The 17,175-nt window shown below is 41.1% G+C and overlaps 1 protein-coding gene across 1 annotated transcript in view; it reads left to right on the top strand.

Annotated features, from left to right (window-relative positions):
• Positions 1 to 17,175, top strand: part of DNAH9 (dynein axonemal heavy chain 9) — a gene marked incomplete at both ends in the record, with an annotated part of 297,919 nt that overhangs the window by 129,907 nt on the left and 150,837 nt on the right. The window contains 5 exon segments of the mRNA XM_079725653.1: positions 330 to 617; positions 8,703 to 8,913; positions 13,272 to 13,399; positions 14,992 to 15,100; positions 15,832 to 15,979. Coding sequence (XP_079581779.1) covers positions 330 to 617; positions 8,703 to 8,913; positions 13,272 to 13,399; positions 14,992 to 15,100; positions 15,832 to 15,979 — 884 coding nt within the window.

Raw genomic sequence — 17,175 nt, 5'->3', positions numbered from 1 at the left:
TCCCTCCTTGACAACCCTTCCACCCTCTGAATGTTCAAGGAGTAGCCAGATAGGTTTGGAAGCGGTCTGTTTAACCTCCCTGACCCCCAGCCCCCCATATGATCTGTGTCTGCTTTGTCGTCGTAACAGCCAGAAAAGTAACTAATGTCAGACCAGGAACTAGGATCCTGGATCATGATCTACTATGTCGTTAATCTTTTCCTTTGCCTCTGCCTTGGCTTCAAAAGTGACCTAGTACTGGTGTGCTATCTAATTCTGCAGACACTAGCCCGAGCCCGTGGGGTTGTGCATCCCAGCAGCTCTCGTCTAACCCTGCTGCCTTCCCGCAGGATCACTATGACTGGGGCCTGAGGGCCATCAAGTCTGTGCTGGTGGTGGCGGGATCCCTGAAGCGAGGAGATCCTGACCGGCCCGAGGACCAGGTCCTGATGCGCTCCCTGAGAGACTTCAACGTCCCCAAGATTGTGACAGATGACATACCCGTGTTCATGGGCCTGATCGGGGACCTGTTTCCTGCCCTGAATGTCCCTCGGAGGAGAGACCTCAACTTCGAAGCTTTGGTTAGGAAGGCCGTGGTGGAGCTGCAGCTGCAGGCTGAGGACAACTTTGTGCTCAAGGTACAGGGTTTTCCCTCCCAACAGTTTTTTGTCTCTTAATTCTTCTCTTGGACAATGGATTATACTTCATCCTTAATCCAAAGTGTAGCTTTAGAGGTACAGATACCGACTTTGCGATAACTCAGTGCATCTCAGTAGCTCTTTACTGGGGCATCCACAGTGTGGAATGTGTGGTGAGGAATGCAAAAGGACAAATCCCCTACCGTCAGGGGGCTCCCATTCTCATGAGAGGAATGAGACACAGGCTTTGCTATAGCATGTGTTCCTTTCATGTGAATTACTTCATGCACCATTATACAGGAATGACAGTCAGGTAAAGTGGAAGCTGTGTTGGTTCATATGCATTTTTCTGATCTTGAAAATGCTTTGAAGTGATCAGGGGCAAACTTTACACAATTAAAGAAAAACCTGAGGGTGGTAGATAGAATAATTCCTCCCCATGTCCCGCCAAAGATGTCCACAACCTAATCCCCAGAATCTGTGAACGTGTTACATTACGTGGCAAGGGGGGATTAAGGTCACAGATGGCGTTAAGGTTGCTAATCAGCTGACCGGGCTGTGGGGAGATGATCCCGGGTTTATCCAGGTGGCCCAGTATAATCACGACGGTCTTTCTGAGTGAAAGAGGGAGACAGAGAGTGTCAGTGACCCCACGGAGGAAGACTCAACCAGCTACTGCTGGTTTTGAGGGTGGAGGACGGGGCCATGAGCCAGGGAGTGTGGGCAGCCCCTAGACGCTAGAAAAGGCAAGAGAACCGACCCCACCCCCCCGCGCACACACACAGAGCTTTCAGAAGGAATCAGCCCTCAACACCTTGATTTGAGCCCAATAAGACTTCTGACCACCCAAACTGTAAGATAATAAATTTGTGTCATTTTAAGACATTAAGTCTGCAGTAACTTGTTACAGCCATAGAAAATGAATACATTTAGCAATAGACATAGACTTTAAGAAAGAAAACCTGAAACTTTAGTGCAAGTATAGCTAGTCTCATGGCTGTAGGAACCATGGAGGTTTGTGCTGTTTTCTGGGGAGGCTTAGGGTGGGTGAAGTCACTTCCTCATGTGTTAAAACAGTGGATTAGTGAAGAAGGCTCCATCTACATCTGATCTTTAGTTCTTTATTCGAAATTCATACACCCATGATCTGCCTCTTGAAAAAAGAAGCACAGGCCCGCAGATTTAAGGTTTCAGAGGATAAACGGACATGAGGTAGGTTGCAAATGCTCTAGTGACTTCACTGTGCTAGTGTTTTTATTGGGATTAGGATGCATTGTTGAGCTTCGAGGGCTTTGGATACAACATTCTGTACATTTTGAGTGGTCTGCGCAATCTTGTTTTTCCATGAGTCTGTTTGCAGAAGGTAACATTTTTAGGATGTATCGATGTTATTACAATAGAAGTGCCTGCACACAAATAACTAAACCTGGAAGGAGGATGTGACAGGTGCCACAAGAGAGGGTCCTGGAATACAGGGATAAGGACAGAATTTTTTTTCCTGTACTATTACCTCTCCAGGATATGCCACCAAGCTGCTTTACAGGAGAGAAAGTGCTCCCCCTTGAGGAACTTACAGACTGGGGGCTGGTTCCTTCTGCACTCCAGGTGGGGTTTCTAGCACACAGTACTTGCATTGGTTGAGATTAAGCTCTGGCTACAGATAAACAGAACTGGTGTCTGCTTTCATTTCTGAGATTACATTTTACAGAAGAGAGCAAAGCATTACCTGGTCCTTTGCAGCTGTGACTGGTTTTGCCCATGGAGCAATCCCCACTCCCAACTTCTCTCCTCTCAAGTTTGGTAGATAGACTTTTTAAAGGTAGAGATGGGCAGGTTGGCCTCCCAGATAGAGGGAAGAGGGTCAGCCGAGGGCAGACGGGGAGACATAGAGATTGTATAAGCCACAGCAAGAAGTCCAGTGTGGCTAGAGAAAACGGTATTGGGGTGGGGGTGGGGGAGCAATAGGACCTGAAAGATAATAGGCGGCCGTGTTATAGAGGGCTTTGGATGCCAGATAAGGGGCTTCCTCTGAAAGGCTCTGATCCTGAGGGGCACCCTCACCCCAGAGATAAGTTAATCCGATGAGGCTCCTAGGATGCAGGCACTGAGGCTGACATCTTAGAATCAGGACAGTCCACGTCTTCCCAGCCTCTCTGAGGGTCTGCTAAGGCAAGCGACCCTCCTTCCCCATTTTCTGCACTTTTTTCTGCTCAGAATCTCACTCTTTCTTTCTATTTATTTGTCAGTTGCCCCACATTGTTTCCTTCTTTTTCTTCCCTTCGTTTCATAACCACTTTCTGCTCCTCTGATAAGACAGATGCCATCTACTAAAGGTTCTTGCAGTAGATGATGTTTTCTACCCACTTTTCATATACACTGTCCACTTGAACTGTTTTCTTTGAAATATAGTTGATTTACAGTGTTGTCTACTTTCTGCTGTATAGCACAGTACACTTGAACTTTTTAAAGTTAATTCATCAAAAACCTCTAGGGAAGCTCTGGTTTGAGAAGGCATCCTGCAATCTTTTAAAAGTGATAATATAACTTAAAAAAATAAAAAGGAATAAGCCCATAAAAGTGTGAAAACTGGGAAGGGGATATAAGAATAGATTTCTGGAAAGATGGGAAGAGGATGAAAGCAGGTTAACAGATCAAACAGAGCAGGGGGGCTGCAGGCTCAAATATGCTTAGAAAGGGCTTCAGGGGAAGAGGAGCCAGGAGGCGGCCAGTCTGCCAAGCAGAACCCTGGAGAAGCTCAGGGCTTGGACTAGGCAGTGAAGGAGGGCAGGGATGGGGAAGAGGACTGAGAACGTGGGGTGGGGGGCGCCTTAAGCTGGTGGGGGAGGGCATTAACTCTGTTTACCCAATCATTGTACCACTTAGCTCCCCACACTCTCCTCCAGCTCCCACTTCTAGGCCCAGATTCCCAAGAATGCGGACCATGCACAGCCAAGCATGTAACTGCAGCCAAAAAGAAAAGTCTAAGGGAATTTAATAAACTCTTCAGGAGGGAAACTGTGACTGCTCTAAGGGTTTGAAGCCCATACATTCTGTTTGGGCTCCTCGGCCTGAAGGCCAGCACCTGCTCACTCACCCACAAGTAGAAGAATAAAGACAAAGGCCAAGATCTGACCCGGAGCACAGACCTCCCTCTCAGTTCTCCCTGCCTGGAAGGAGACCTGCATATCAAACCGCAGACAGCACCCACCCCAGCCTCCTAGAAAACACAGTTCAGCTCTCCATTTAAACCTGAGGCTCACCAGATACTGGAGACAATCAACAACACAAGAGGCAGACAGACTGACAGACACCCACACACAAACGCACATACACACGTAGCAACTGACTCCAGGGGAAGTTAGGAAGAGAACGTTTTAAAGTCCTGATTAGTATCCTTAATGAAAATAAAGAAAACGAGATCCATAAAACAAGAATGAGATGCTATCAAAAAATTAAAAGAACTATTGGAGAATTGTAAAGAGCTCTTTGAAATGTAAAATTCAATCACTGATAACACACAAAATTCAATGCGAGGATTGGAAGGTAAAATCAAGGAAATCTACCAGGATGAAACTATATATATATGTATGTATGTGTATAACAAAGTATAATATATATACTACACACACAAAGAGAGGCAGATAGTGTGAGAGTCAAGGTGACACATAGAGGATTGATCTGGGTTACGTAACGTGTTGCCAATGGGAATTCTAGAAAGAGAGCACTTGCAGAACCGGACAAACATGTGTCCAGATTGGATGGGCTCAGTCAGTACTGAACAGAGTGGATTTCAGTGCACTTATACCAAGACACATCATAGTGGAATTTCAGAAGTCAAGGGTCACCAGAAAAAAAAAAAGTTTCCTGGCTGGGTGACAGATTGAGAAGGTGGTACACGTGACCCAGGAAGGAATGAAATTCAGGATGACATCAGAACCTCTCATCAGCAATATCAGATAGTAGAGGACAAGGAAACCATTCCTTCAAAGTTCTGAGGGGAAATGATCTCAAAACTAATTACGTACCAAATTATCATTCAGGATATTTTCAAAGAGTTACAAATTTTACTATGTATGCATCCTATTTGATTAAGTTACTTGAGGACATACTATAGCAAAACAAGGATGAAAAACAAGAAAAATATCATGGGATTCAAAAATTTAAGAATCAAATAAAGGAAGTCCTTGAATTATAGCTATTAGCAGGCCTAGAAAGCAATCAATCCAAATCAAGTCAGGAAGTCCATGATCTCTAAGAAAAAGGACCTGAAAAGTAGATATATTCACAGGAAGAACAGATAAACAAGATGAAATGTCTCATGTGTTTTATTGAAATTCTCAGTTATGAGAACTAAGGCATATGTCTGTCTTAACAAAGAAAAAGGAAAAAAATTAAAAACACTAAGAGAAAAAGGATTTTTTAAAAGTAAGTGTGAACCTGATATTGATCAATATATAGTGTAAGAAAAGAGTATCTATTTGACCTTGAATTGATGCTCAGAACATCCTCTGTCAAGTCATGACACGAGGCCCACAGAGAACGTTATGTATTCTAGGCAACTGCTTTCTTCTGTAGTGAAAAATATCTACAATTGTAAAAATCTAAGTTGCTATTTGTCTTCAACTCTTAGAATCATGGAAAATAGAGAAGGTCTAAATCTAAGAATGAAACAGAATGTAAATATTATCAAACATGGCAATGTAAGAGTATAATGTGTCTGGCAGAAGATAGGAGATGGAAAAGAGAAGAAAAGGTAAAAGGAAGAATAGAGATACATATATATTTACCTTACAAAAGATACTGTCAAAAGTTGATGGATTAATCACAGTCAAAGTAGAAATAACCCACTCATCAGTTGATAAATGGACAAACAAAATGTGGTATACCTACGTAATGGAATTTCATTCAGCTGTAAAGAGGAATGAAGTACTGGTACATGCTACAGCATAGATGAGCCTTGAAAACATTGTAAGTGAAAGAGGTCATTTCATTTTCTGAAATGCCCAGAATAGTCAAATTTATAGAGGCAGAATGTGTATCAGGGGCTGCACAGGGATGAATTAGGGGTAAGGATGGGGAGTGACTGCTGATGGGTCTGGTTTTTCCTTTTGGGTTGATGAAAATGTTCTAAAGTTGTATCGTGGTGATGGTTGTATAATCCTGTGAATATGCTAAAAGCCACTGGAAAAGGGTGAATTTTATGGTATGTGAATTATGTCTCAATACAGCTGTTGAACAAAAAGAAGTTGATGGAACTAGAAAGCAATTTTAAGTCTTCCTGATATCAGGGAATCAGTCAGTAGTAGTTCACGGAAAAAAAAAAACAACCTAGGTTTATAATACAGTCTCCATTCAGTAGCCAGAGCACCATCCACTGCCACCACCTCTCCTGTTCTCCGCCCCACCCCACCGCCCTCCTCCATTTTAATGCAATACCCTCAGGTCAGTTTCATGCTTAAAATCTTCCAAATGCTTTCTGTTGTACTCAGAATAAAATTCCAAGTATCAATTTCTGCATATCTGCCCCCTGCTTACCTCTCTTATCTCATCTTATACTGCTCCCTCTTGCTTTTTAAATTTTTTTTATTTTTTATTTTTCTGTTCTCTGAGCCCTCCAAGCTTGCTGCTGAACTTAAGGCTTTTGCACTCACTGTCACTCTACCTGGAATGCTCTACCACTGGTCTTCCCATGGCTGACTCTTTTTCATTCATATGTTAGCTTAGATGTCAGCTCCTCAGAGACCCTTCCTGATCACTTCCCTCAGTTTTATCTGGGAAGATCCTGCATTGAGTCCCTGAAAGCTGAAAACAAGAGCCAGGATTGAGAATCTCTTTTGGGTGATTTGGGGGTTTGAATCAGAGGAACAGCAATAGCTTGGGATGGAGGAGAAAAAGATATTGATGCTATGGAAAGCAAAACTCAGTATCCCAATAAATTATCCTTCCACAACGGAAGCTAATTGTCTTTTTCCCCAAAGAGCCATTTATCAGCTCCCTTTATATTACTCTCTTCTTATAAGTGGTACCACTCTCCTAATTCCCTTGTTGTACAATTCTGGAATTCTTTTTAACATTCCTGTCAATTAAATTTTTTAAAATATAGGAGTCATTTTAAATTAATTAATTTGCTTTAGTTTTTAAAAATTTTATTGAAGTATAGTTGATTTACAATGTCGTGTTAGTTTCAGGTGTACAGAACAGTGATTCAGATACGTATATCTGAATATATATATATATATATATATATATATATACTCTCTCAGATTCTTTTCCCTTATAAGCGGTTATAAAATACTGAGTATAGTTCCCTGTGCTATACAGTAGGTCCTTGTTGGTTATCTGTTTTATATATAATAGTGTAATTTTTTAAATGTAGAATAAATAAAATGTTTGGGGAAAAAACTTTCTGTTGTCCCGCTACCCTGTCAACATTTTAGCACATTTCCTCTTCAGTTCACTTTCCTCAGCTATTAAGGATTTATAGTATAAAGTATGAGGAAACCTGATCTACATTAAAGTTCAAATGTTTTAGTTCATGATATGCAACACCTTTCCTGATAGGGGTCATCCAACCTTTCCAGCCATCCTTCACATTTAAAAAAAAATTATTTATTTGTTTGTCTGTTTGCTTGTTTTTCGCTGCATTGGGTCTTCATTGCTGTGCGCAGGCTTTCTCTAGTTGCAGCGAGCAGGGACTACTCTTCGTTGTGGTACACAGGCTTCTCATTGCAGTGGCTTCTCTTGTGGAGCACAGGCTCTAGGCATGCGGGCTTCAGTAGTTGTGGCTCGTGGACTTAGTTGCTCCGTGGCATGCGGGATCTTCCTGGAACAGGGCTGAACCTGTGTCCCCTGCATTGGCAGGTGGATTCTTAACACTGTGTCACCAGGGAAGTCCCCATCCTTCACATTTCCAGCAAATATTTCTTCAGCACTTGGTCTCTGCCAGATTCTCTGCTAGACACTGAAAATAGAGAAATATCAATAAAAGCCCTGTCCTGCCTGCCTTCGAGTAGCTGATAATCTAGTAGGCAGACAGAAAAGTAACCATTGCAATATTGGTAAGTGCTAGGATGCAGGATGTAGGTATGGGACACCTACCCCAGGCTGCAGCGTGTGTAGGGGCTGGCCAGAAGAAGGCAGGAGACGGGATCACTTCTGAACAGAAGGCACGGTGTGTTAAAGGCCCAGGCACAGGAAGGAGAATCATTAAAGAGCTCCAAGAAATTGTCTACCTGGTATGTGTGTGCTGAGGGATGAGAGATAAAACTGGAAGCTGTTTTGGGCCAAGGTGCAAAAGGACCTTGTAAACCAGTGTAGGAATTTGGGATTTCATCACTAAAACTATGGAGAACCACTGAAGGGACAACGTGATGGCAGTGACTTGATCAGATTTTCATTCCAGTAAGTGTACAACAGTGTAGAAAGGTGAGCCTGGAGGCAAACTAGAACAAGAGTGATGATACCTTCAATTGTATCATTGTCCTCAAGGAGCTCCTTGACTCCAGCCCTCATCAAACCATCTGGCCAACCATGTCATGCTCTGTCACACCACAAGCCTTTGTTTGTGCTGTTTCCTCTGCCTGGAATATCCTTCCTGTTCATCTTCTTGGCAAACTCCTACTCATCCCTGAAGCCCCAGTTCAAATGCCCCCTTCTCTGTGAAGCCTTTTGTGTTCCATTTATCTATACAAAATCAATTGTTTCTTCCTGTCTTCTCCCATAGCTCTTAATAAATACATCAGCTATAGCATTATCACCTTACATGATAATAATTTGTCAACATGACTTGCTTCTCCATCAGTCTGTGAGATGATGGAGGGCCGGAGAGTCATCTCTGAATCTCCCTCACCAGGCACACTCCCTAGCACTTTGTTGTGACTAATAATTATAGGATGGAATGATGAATAAGTGAATAAATGAATCATGTTGCCCCTACATTTACGACCCCATCACATCTTGGGGGGAGTAACCCTTCCTGTGTTGACCTCAGGTCTCACTTCAGATACCAGTCTGGCTCACAGAAGAGCAGTTGGGACGTGGGCGAGTGACAGGCTGGTCACTCTGGCTGAATTCCATGTCTCCCAGGTGGTCCAACTGGAGGAGCTTCTGGCTGTGCGGCACTCCGTGTTCGTGGTGGGCAGCGCGGGAACTGGCAAGTCGCAGGTGCTGAGGTCCTTGCACAAGACCTACCAGATCATGAAACGCCGCCCCGTCTGGACTGACCTCAACCCCAAAGCAGTCACCAGCGATGAACTCTTTGGCATCATCAATCCGGCCACACGAGAATGGAAGGATGGTGAGAGCGGGATACGACTAACTCATCCCCTTAGGCAGAAGAGAATGCAGTAGGGTGAATGCAGAGGAGGGAACATTGGGCTGATCTGTATCGGGTTAGAAAAGAAGGTGGAAAGAATCAAAGAAAGGAAACCGATTTTGGCTTGGAGGGGAACCTCAGCCCTTGGGATAGTCTCTTTCCTTGGGAACTCTTCAGCTGCCTCTTGAGAGAGGGCCCTTAAAAAGGATAAAGCAAGGCAGGCATTCTCAGGTACAGTTTCGTGATTCTGGAACGCAAGTCATGGAGTCTTTATGTTGCCTGGCAGAGGGTCTAAGACGTGGGTAGGATAGGGAAGCCCACCGCTCATTCTGAAAGGAGCAGTTCAGTCTAGCATCCCTCAGAGGGTACCTCCCTATCAGCACTGCCCCAGGAGTGATGGGGAAGCTGCTACAGAAAACTCGTCTCAGGAGGATCCTAGAACCACGGTCCCTTCCACAGCAAACCCATGCTCACTCAGTGCTGACCTCAGCCTCACCTTCAAAGAATTAAAAATCACTGGTAGATGTTGGAAAGTGTCTGCTGTCACTGGGAGAGAGCAGAAGAGAAAATGGAGAGAACTCTCTATGAGCTGATAGGACCTCTTTCTAAAATAAATGTGGCTTCTGGAATGAGGAAATCTCAGCTCCATCCTAACACCCCAACGTTAGTAGTCATCCCAATCAGGGCCAAACTGCCTGGATTCCTCTAATTTAGGACCCTCCATCAGAGGCCTAGAACAGTGGGATTTAATGAGCAGCCTCTCTAATTTTTATTTCACTATTAATGAGGCTTAATATACTTTCCTTCTTATTGGTCTTAGTAATTGGCTCTTTTGTAATTTTATTCCTCCTTATGATTTTCTTATCAGTTTGTAAGAATTGTTTTATATACCAAAGACATTAACCCTGTATCTGTTACATTCACCACTAATGGTTTTTCGCTGTCTGCCATTTGTCTACAGACACTTCATGGCATGTTTACCATGCACTTTTTAAGAAGGAAATATGTCTGTCTAGTCTTTTTAGCACCTGAAATTCCTATTTGGTTTATAACTCTTTCTAACTTTAAGCTATATAGTATCATACATTTGGTCTAAAAGGTTCTTTTCACATTAACATTTTTTATTCATCTAGAATTTATTTTGGGGCTTAGTATGAGGTAAGGTAGAAAATCAACTTTATTTCCTTCCAGATGGATAATTGATTGTGACAGCACCATTTATTAAGTAAACTGTCCTTTCCCTCTTAATTTAAATTGTCATATATGCAGTTGTCCCTTGGTATCCATGAGGGATTGGTTCCAGGAACTCCTATGGATACCAAAATCCATGGATGCTCAAGACCTCATATAAAATGGCATTGTATTTGCATTATCCTATGCACATCCTCCCATATACTTTAAATCATCTCTAGATTACTAATAACACCTAATACAATGTAAATGTTGTATAAATAGTTGCAAGTGTAAATGCTATATAAACAGTTGCTAGTGTGTGGCAAATTCAAGTTTGTTTTTTGGAACTTTCTAGAATTGTTTTTTTCTGAATATTTTCGATCCATGGCTGGTTGAATCCACGGAAGCGAAACTCACAGATACAGAGGGCCAATTGTATTGACATCTGATTCTGGGTTTTCTGTTTTGTTCCACTCACCTGTTTATCTAATCCTATACTAATGTCATTCTATCTAGGTTATAATCATTTTATATCATTTTCATGTCTGATGAGGTAAATCCGTCCTCGATATTTTTCTGTAATTTCTCGGCTAGTCTTAGGCACTTCTTATTCCATATTAAATTTAAGCTCACATAATATTCAAATTTTAAACAGTGTTGGAATTTTAATTAAAGTTTTATTAAATATACACATTAAATATGGAGAAATTGAAAAAGATTTATAATAATCATAAATCTGTATTCACTAAATGAGAACTTTCAAGTAAGTGGAATATAACTCTTTAAAACATTTTAAGAGAACTTGATAAAAGTAGACATATAGTGGATTATATTAATACACCTTTTTCAAAATTAGAAAGATTCAGTAGACAGAAAAATAAGTATAGACATAGAAGAATTAGGAAATGCATCCATCAAACTCAGTGTAACACGCTGATATAGAACTTTGCATCTTGTAAATAGAAAATATTCCTTTCTTGGTAGGCTCATGGAACATTTCCAAAAAATTAAAGTTTAGTTGGGCACAGAAGAAATTGTAATGAATTCAAAAGTATCAATTTTCACACCTCTTGTTTGAAACTAATACAATAGAATTAGAAACAAATAGCAAGAAAATGACCAAAAATAATTTTACTATTTGCAATCAAGAAACAGTAAGCCCTGGATTAAAGGGAAAATTAAATTGCAACCCCTCTTGGAAGCAATATAAAGAAGAATACTTCATACAGAAACCTCTGGGACACATCTAAAGCCAAAAAGGAAAAACTCAACTCTAAATAATTACAGAAGGTAGGCTAGAAATAAAGGAAATCAGTATCCATCCTAAGAAATTATTCAAAGAGTAATAAACTAAACCTGAAGAAAACTGGGAAGAAACGAATACAGATAAAAGCTGAAATTAGTGGGAAGGAACAAAAAAATATAGGAAGGATAAATAAATATAAATACTGGTTCTTTGTAAAGACCAATAAGTCCATTGTGAGCATGATTAATGGGGGAAAGAGAGAGTAAAAGTATGTAAGATTAGGAATTAGAAAGAAGATATAACAGTAGATATAGACAAGATTAAAATGGAAGAGACATATATGATACATATTCAAAAAACTAGAAGAAATAGATGATCCACTAGCAAAATATAATTTTACAAAATTTACTCAATAAGAACTAACACAACATTGTAAAGTAACTATACTCCAATAAAAACTTATTGGAAAAAAAAAGAATTAAAAAATTTACTCAATAAGAAGTAGAAAAAGTAATGAAAAGGAAAATTTTAAAATAGTAGCTGAATAAAATAAAGATAATTCCAAAATCATAAAAGGACACCTCTTAATTCATTTTATGAAGCCAAAATAATCTGATATCAACCTTTGTGCAGAACCAAAAACAATAGCCCAATTTCACTTATTAATATAGATTTAGAAATTCTGAATAAAATATCAGTAACTAAAATCTATCAGTATCTCAAAAGAATAATACATTCTGACCAAGTAGCATCTGTTCCAGGAATGTAAGGACAAATCAATTACTTTTAAAGTATTAACATAAAGCATTGACAAATTAAAGGATAAAATACTTTGATCAATAAATAGATGCTAAAAACTCAGTAGCCATTCCTAATTTTAAAAATTCTAAGTAAAATAGGAATAGAAGGAAATCCCTTAAATGCAATTAATACTCTTTACCTAAAGCCAAAAGGAAAAAAAGAGCATTCTGAATGATGAGAAAATAAAGCCAATTCCATTAAAACCAGAAATAAGCCAAGGAGACCTATTACCAACATTATTATTCAGATTTGCTTGGTGGGATTCTGGAAAATGCAGTAAGACAGGAAAATGGAATACATCTTATAAATTGGAGGAAAGGAGATAATTATTATTTTGGTGATTATACCACTTTATACCTATAAAACTCTAGAGACAGTATTGAAAAATCACTAGAACTAATAAGAAAATGTATTAAAGGTAACTAAGTATAAAATAAAATACACAAAATTTGAAAGCTTTTTTCTATACTAGCAGTAGTCAACTAAAACTGAAAGTCAGGAAAAAAAATTCCATTCACAATAACAATAAGAACTGAAATGTTTAGGGATACACTTAGCCAAAGAGATACATTGAAAATGCTGTAAAAATTTATTAAGGAACATAAAACAATATTTGAATAAATGAAAAGACATACCATATTATTGTTTGGGAAAGCTTAGTATTATAAAAAATCAATTCTATCCAAATTAAGAGATAAATTTCATGTAATGCCAACTAGAATCACATAGGGCCTTCTCTCAAAGCCTGCGTTTGGCAGGATTTTCCCAGGCTGCAGTTTCAAAGGATGAAAACCTTACCTAAGAAGGTTTTATGTAATTCCATCACGTCACAGTTGCCTGTTGAAATGGTTCACTGGGTCCCTTGTCAGTTAAAAAGCAGTACCATCAGGTTTCCTTCTTGTTTTGCTGTTGCTGCTGTTCTTACAAAAAGCTGGGCCAGAGCACAGAGAGGGTGGAACCTTGGGAGTGGTCAGATTCTTAATAGCGTAAGTTACAAAGCCAGTTCTGACTTGCCTATGTACACCTCCTTCTGAGTGTTGTAGCTGGTAGGAAAAGGCTGTTTTAAGAGGAAGAAGATTGATGGTGACCTGGAAATTAAGATATCCATGGTTCCTCTTAGGATTGTTCTCTTCCATCATGCGGGAGCTTTCCAACATCACCCATGATGGGCCCAAGTGGATTCTACTGGATGGCGACATAGATCCAATGTGGATCGAGTCTCTGAACACTGTCATGGATGATAACAAGGTACCAAGGGGGAAGGGGACCCCATGTCATCCCTAATCATCAATGAAACCAGTCCCTAGGCACATCTGGAAACCTTGATTCCACACAGGACTGGCCCCGAGCAAGGAATCATTACTGCTGTCTTTATTTTTTCCTGCTTTATTGAGATATAACTGACATATAACATTGTCAATATATAATTGATATATAACACTTTGTAAGTGGTACAACGTGATGATTTGAAATATATATTGCAAAATGGTTACCACAAGGTTAGTTAACACCTCCATTACCTCACATAATTACGTGTGTGTGTGGGGGGGGTGAGAACTTCTAAGATCTACTCTTAGCAACTTTCAAGTACACAGTACAGTATTATTAACTCTAGTCACCATGCTGTACATGACGTTATTCATCTTGTAACTGGAAGTTTGTACCCTTTGACCACCTTCACGCATTTCCTCTGCCTGCCCCACACCCCCATCCCTGGAAACCACCAACCTACCCTCTGTTTCTATGAGTTTATTTTTTTAAGATTCCACATATAAGGAGATCATATAGCATTTGTCTTTCTCTGTCTGACATTTCACATACCATAACACTCTCCAGATCCATCCATGTTGTCATGGATGAACCTGGAGAAGGATTTCCTTCTTTTTATGGCTGAATGAACTCCACTGTGTGTGTGTGTGTGTGTGTGTGTGTGTATCACATTTTCTTTATCCATTCCTCCATCAACAGACACTTAGGTTGTTTCTACATCTTGGCTATTATAAATAATGCTCCAGTGAACATGGAGTGCAGATAGCAGATAACTCTTCAAGATCCTGATTTCACTCACCGGTATCTTCAGTAGACGTCTTAGAACTGATTCATCCCATAGAGCAACTTTCACTTTCTTCAGTGGCACTGCCATCACGCCCATGTTTTTAGTATTGTTGTAATTTCCTTCAGAATCTTCTGCATGCAGGTTAATTCAATATTTAGAGCTGAAAAGAATCTGAAATCATTTATTCAAATCTTTAAAACATTTTTCTTCTTTGTTTATAAATAAGGAAACTGAGGATCAGAAACATTCTGAGCCTGTCATGCATCCTCAGTGGTGACCAGTCTTTATCCATGGAGAATGTGTTTTATTTTTTATAAACAATGAAAACTGAATGCCAATAAAGTGGCTGTTAAGCTGGGAACTGTTTCTAAACTTGTTCATAAAGCACATCTAGGTTAAACATTTTAACGATAGTTTCAACGTTTACAGAATCATTAGAATAAGTGTGTGCTCTTCCAAAAGAAACAGGGGTTGTATGAAACCTGAGCTCTTTTCCTTTAATTATCCTACTTTTTCATTGTGGTCTAGTTCATTCAAATCATTGACATCCACTTAAACTTTTTAGGTAGCTTTTTTCCTGATTCAATACACACAACAGGGATGGAGGTAAAGGGGCTACAGAAGGAGAGAGAGAGGATTGTTGCAGAAAATTTAGAAAATATTTATAATCACAAAGAAGAAAATAATCATCCTAATTCCTATCAGGAATAATAGCCTAACTCCCCCTAGCTGGCCATGTGACCTAACTCCTCCCCACCTGCCGTGTCCCTCACCCTGTGTCCAGGTGCTGACCCTGGCGAGCAACGAGAGGATCCCTCTGAATCCCACAATGAGGCTCCTCTTTGAGATCAGCCACCTGTGCACGGCCACGCCAGCCACTGTCTCCAGAGCAGGTATGGCCCATGAAAGGAAAAACCACAACTGCTCAGTTGAAAACGGGTGCCTCTAGTGATACATATGACGTCGCTGGCTCTGAAGGAAGCTCCAAGCAGGAGCCAGACATTGATCATCCAAAACCCCGGCCTGATTCTCAGCCCTAATCCACACCCACGAAGGTGAGCCAGTGCTCTACAGCCAGGACCATGTGAGCATCTCAATTCAGAAATGTTACGGTAATGGGAAGGGATTGGCCCCTGAGCTGAACAACGGTCCTCTGCACGTAAGTGCCTCGAATTAGGCTACTTTCAGGCCAGTTCTAGCCTCCATGAAGGCTAATGAAGATGATTGAGCATTGCAATTTCTCACCACATCCTGGTGGAAAATAATAACTTTATACGTTAACTTTCCTGGGTGGGACACGGTTCCATCCTTTTAGGGGCCACCATGCGATCTGCACCCTTCCTCACCATGACAAGTATTGCTAATCAATCACAGCCTGCTTTCCTCCTGAGCCTAGACTTGGCCTCAGGATCCTTCTCAACACTGCTTTCCATCAGCTATTATCAGTCAGTCGGAGTTGATCCCAATAGCAAACCCATTTGCCCTCTCAGACCTCGGCCAGATCTCTGTTCTTTTCAAGCCCAGCCTTCAGTACATTTTCTAAACAGAGAAAATAACTCTCTGGGACGAAGAATATCCTGAGATCTATGGAAATGTCACTAAGCTGTATCCTCTACGCTCCCAGGGATCCTGTACATCAACCCTGCAGACCTGGGGTGGAACCCTCCTGTGAGCAGCTGGATCAACAAGAGGGAGATCCAGACAGAGAGAGCCACCCTAACCTTTCTGTTTGACAAGTATCTTCCAGCCTGCTTAGACACACTCAGAACCAGGTAGGCCAAGGGGTAAGGAAGGTAACAAGCAATAAAGAGCCTGTTGGCTCATACCTGATGTCCCGCTGATGTTCTGTCCTGTCCCCAAAGTCAGATGTCCCTAGGCATTCCACCCCGGGTGTGGCAGATGGCAGAAGGGAACACACGTTAGGATGGCGATGGGATGCCTGTTGTCAGTTCAGGCAGGAAACGAGGTGAGTGAAGAGGAGAGAGATGTAAAGGACTTTTTGGAGGGCTGTGAGGGTGTGTCTGGAGGAGGCCGCGGGTTGTGGTAGCAGAGACAGCAATCCTGAAACCCTCTGCTTCGCAGGGCACACAGCTGGCCCTCCTACACTTGATACAGGCCAGATCAACAGGCCTAGAGGTGAAGATGACACCTGTCAGCAACACAAGGGGCCCACTTCCTGTTCCTGGCTGTGGGCATCCATGGCCTAGATGATACAGGATTGGGTATAATGCATCATTTGACCAGTCCTGCCCCTCTGGACCCTAAGATTTCACTCTTCCTCCAATGGGTTTGCAAAAGTAAAAGCAACAAGCCCTGACCACTTACCACATAAACAAAATAGTAATTGCTCTTAACCAAAAGGATACGTATTATAGCAAGAATATTATACGTGTCTGCAGAGAAGGGTTCCGCTGTTTGGAACCTGCTTTTGTTTTACATTCTCTTTCTTTGCCATTTGACGCATCATTCAACGAATCAGGTACTCAGCCCTGTTGTTCAGCCCGGTTGCACCATCAGAAGCTGGTGCTGTGAAGGTAACGTGACTCAGAGATCCTCAGTTCCTGAATGTTCAACAAACAGAGTCAGTTTGATGTTTCCTGGAAATAAAGTCTGTCACTCAAAATGATTCCCAACTCCTTATTCATTGGCCTGAGAAACACAGGATGGCAAATGCTTGCAAGCGTGGCGCAGAGATGAAGGGAGAGCTCCCAGGGCAAAATGGCCTGAGGCACTCTTTCTTCATGTGCCCCGCCCTCCCCCATCAAAATCCACCGTGTTAAGAAAGAATTTTATGTAAGTAAAAACTGAGTCACAGTTGAATAGTTGACATAGTGATATGTTTTCAGATATTAAACATTTATTAGTTTTGATTTTGTAAGTTTTATACTTCAGGGTTAATAATTATTTTTCCAAACTTCAGCGTTTTCATAAAGCCTTTAAAAAGCCTTTAACCCCTTGTGGCTTGTGA

This window comes from Hyperoodon ampullatus (genome assembly GCF_949752795.1).
Source record: "Hyperoodon ampullatus genome assembly, chromosome: 19".
Lineage (NCBI taxonomy): Eukaryota > Metazoa > Chordata > Mammalia > Artiodactyla > Ziphiidae > Hyperoodon > Hyperoodon ampullatus.
The sequence above is the reverse complement of the archived record's forward strand: the minus strand, read 5'-3'. Positions and strand labels throughout refer to the sequence as shown.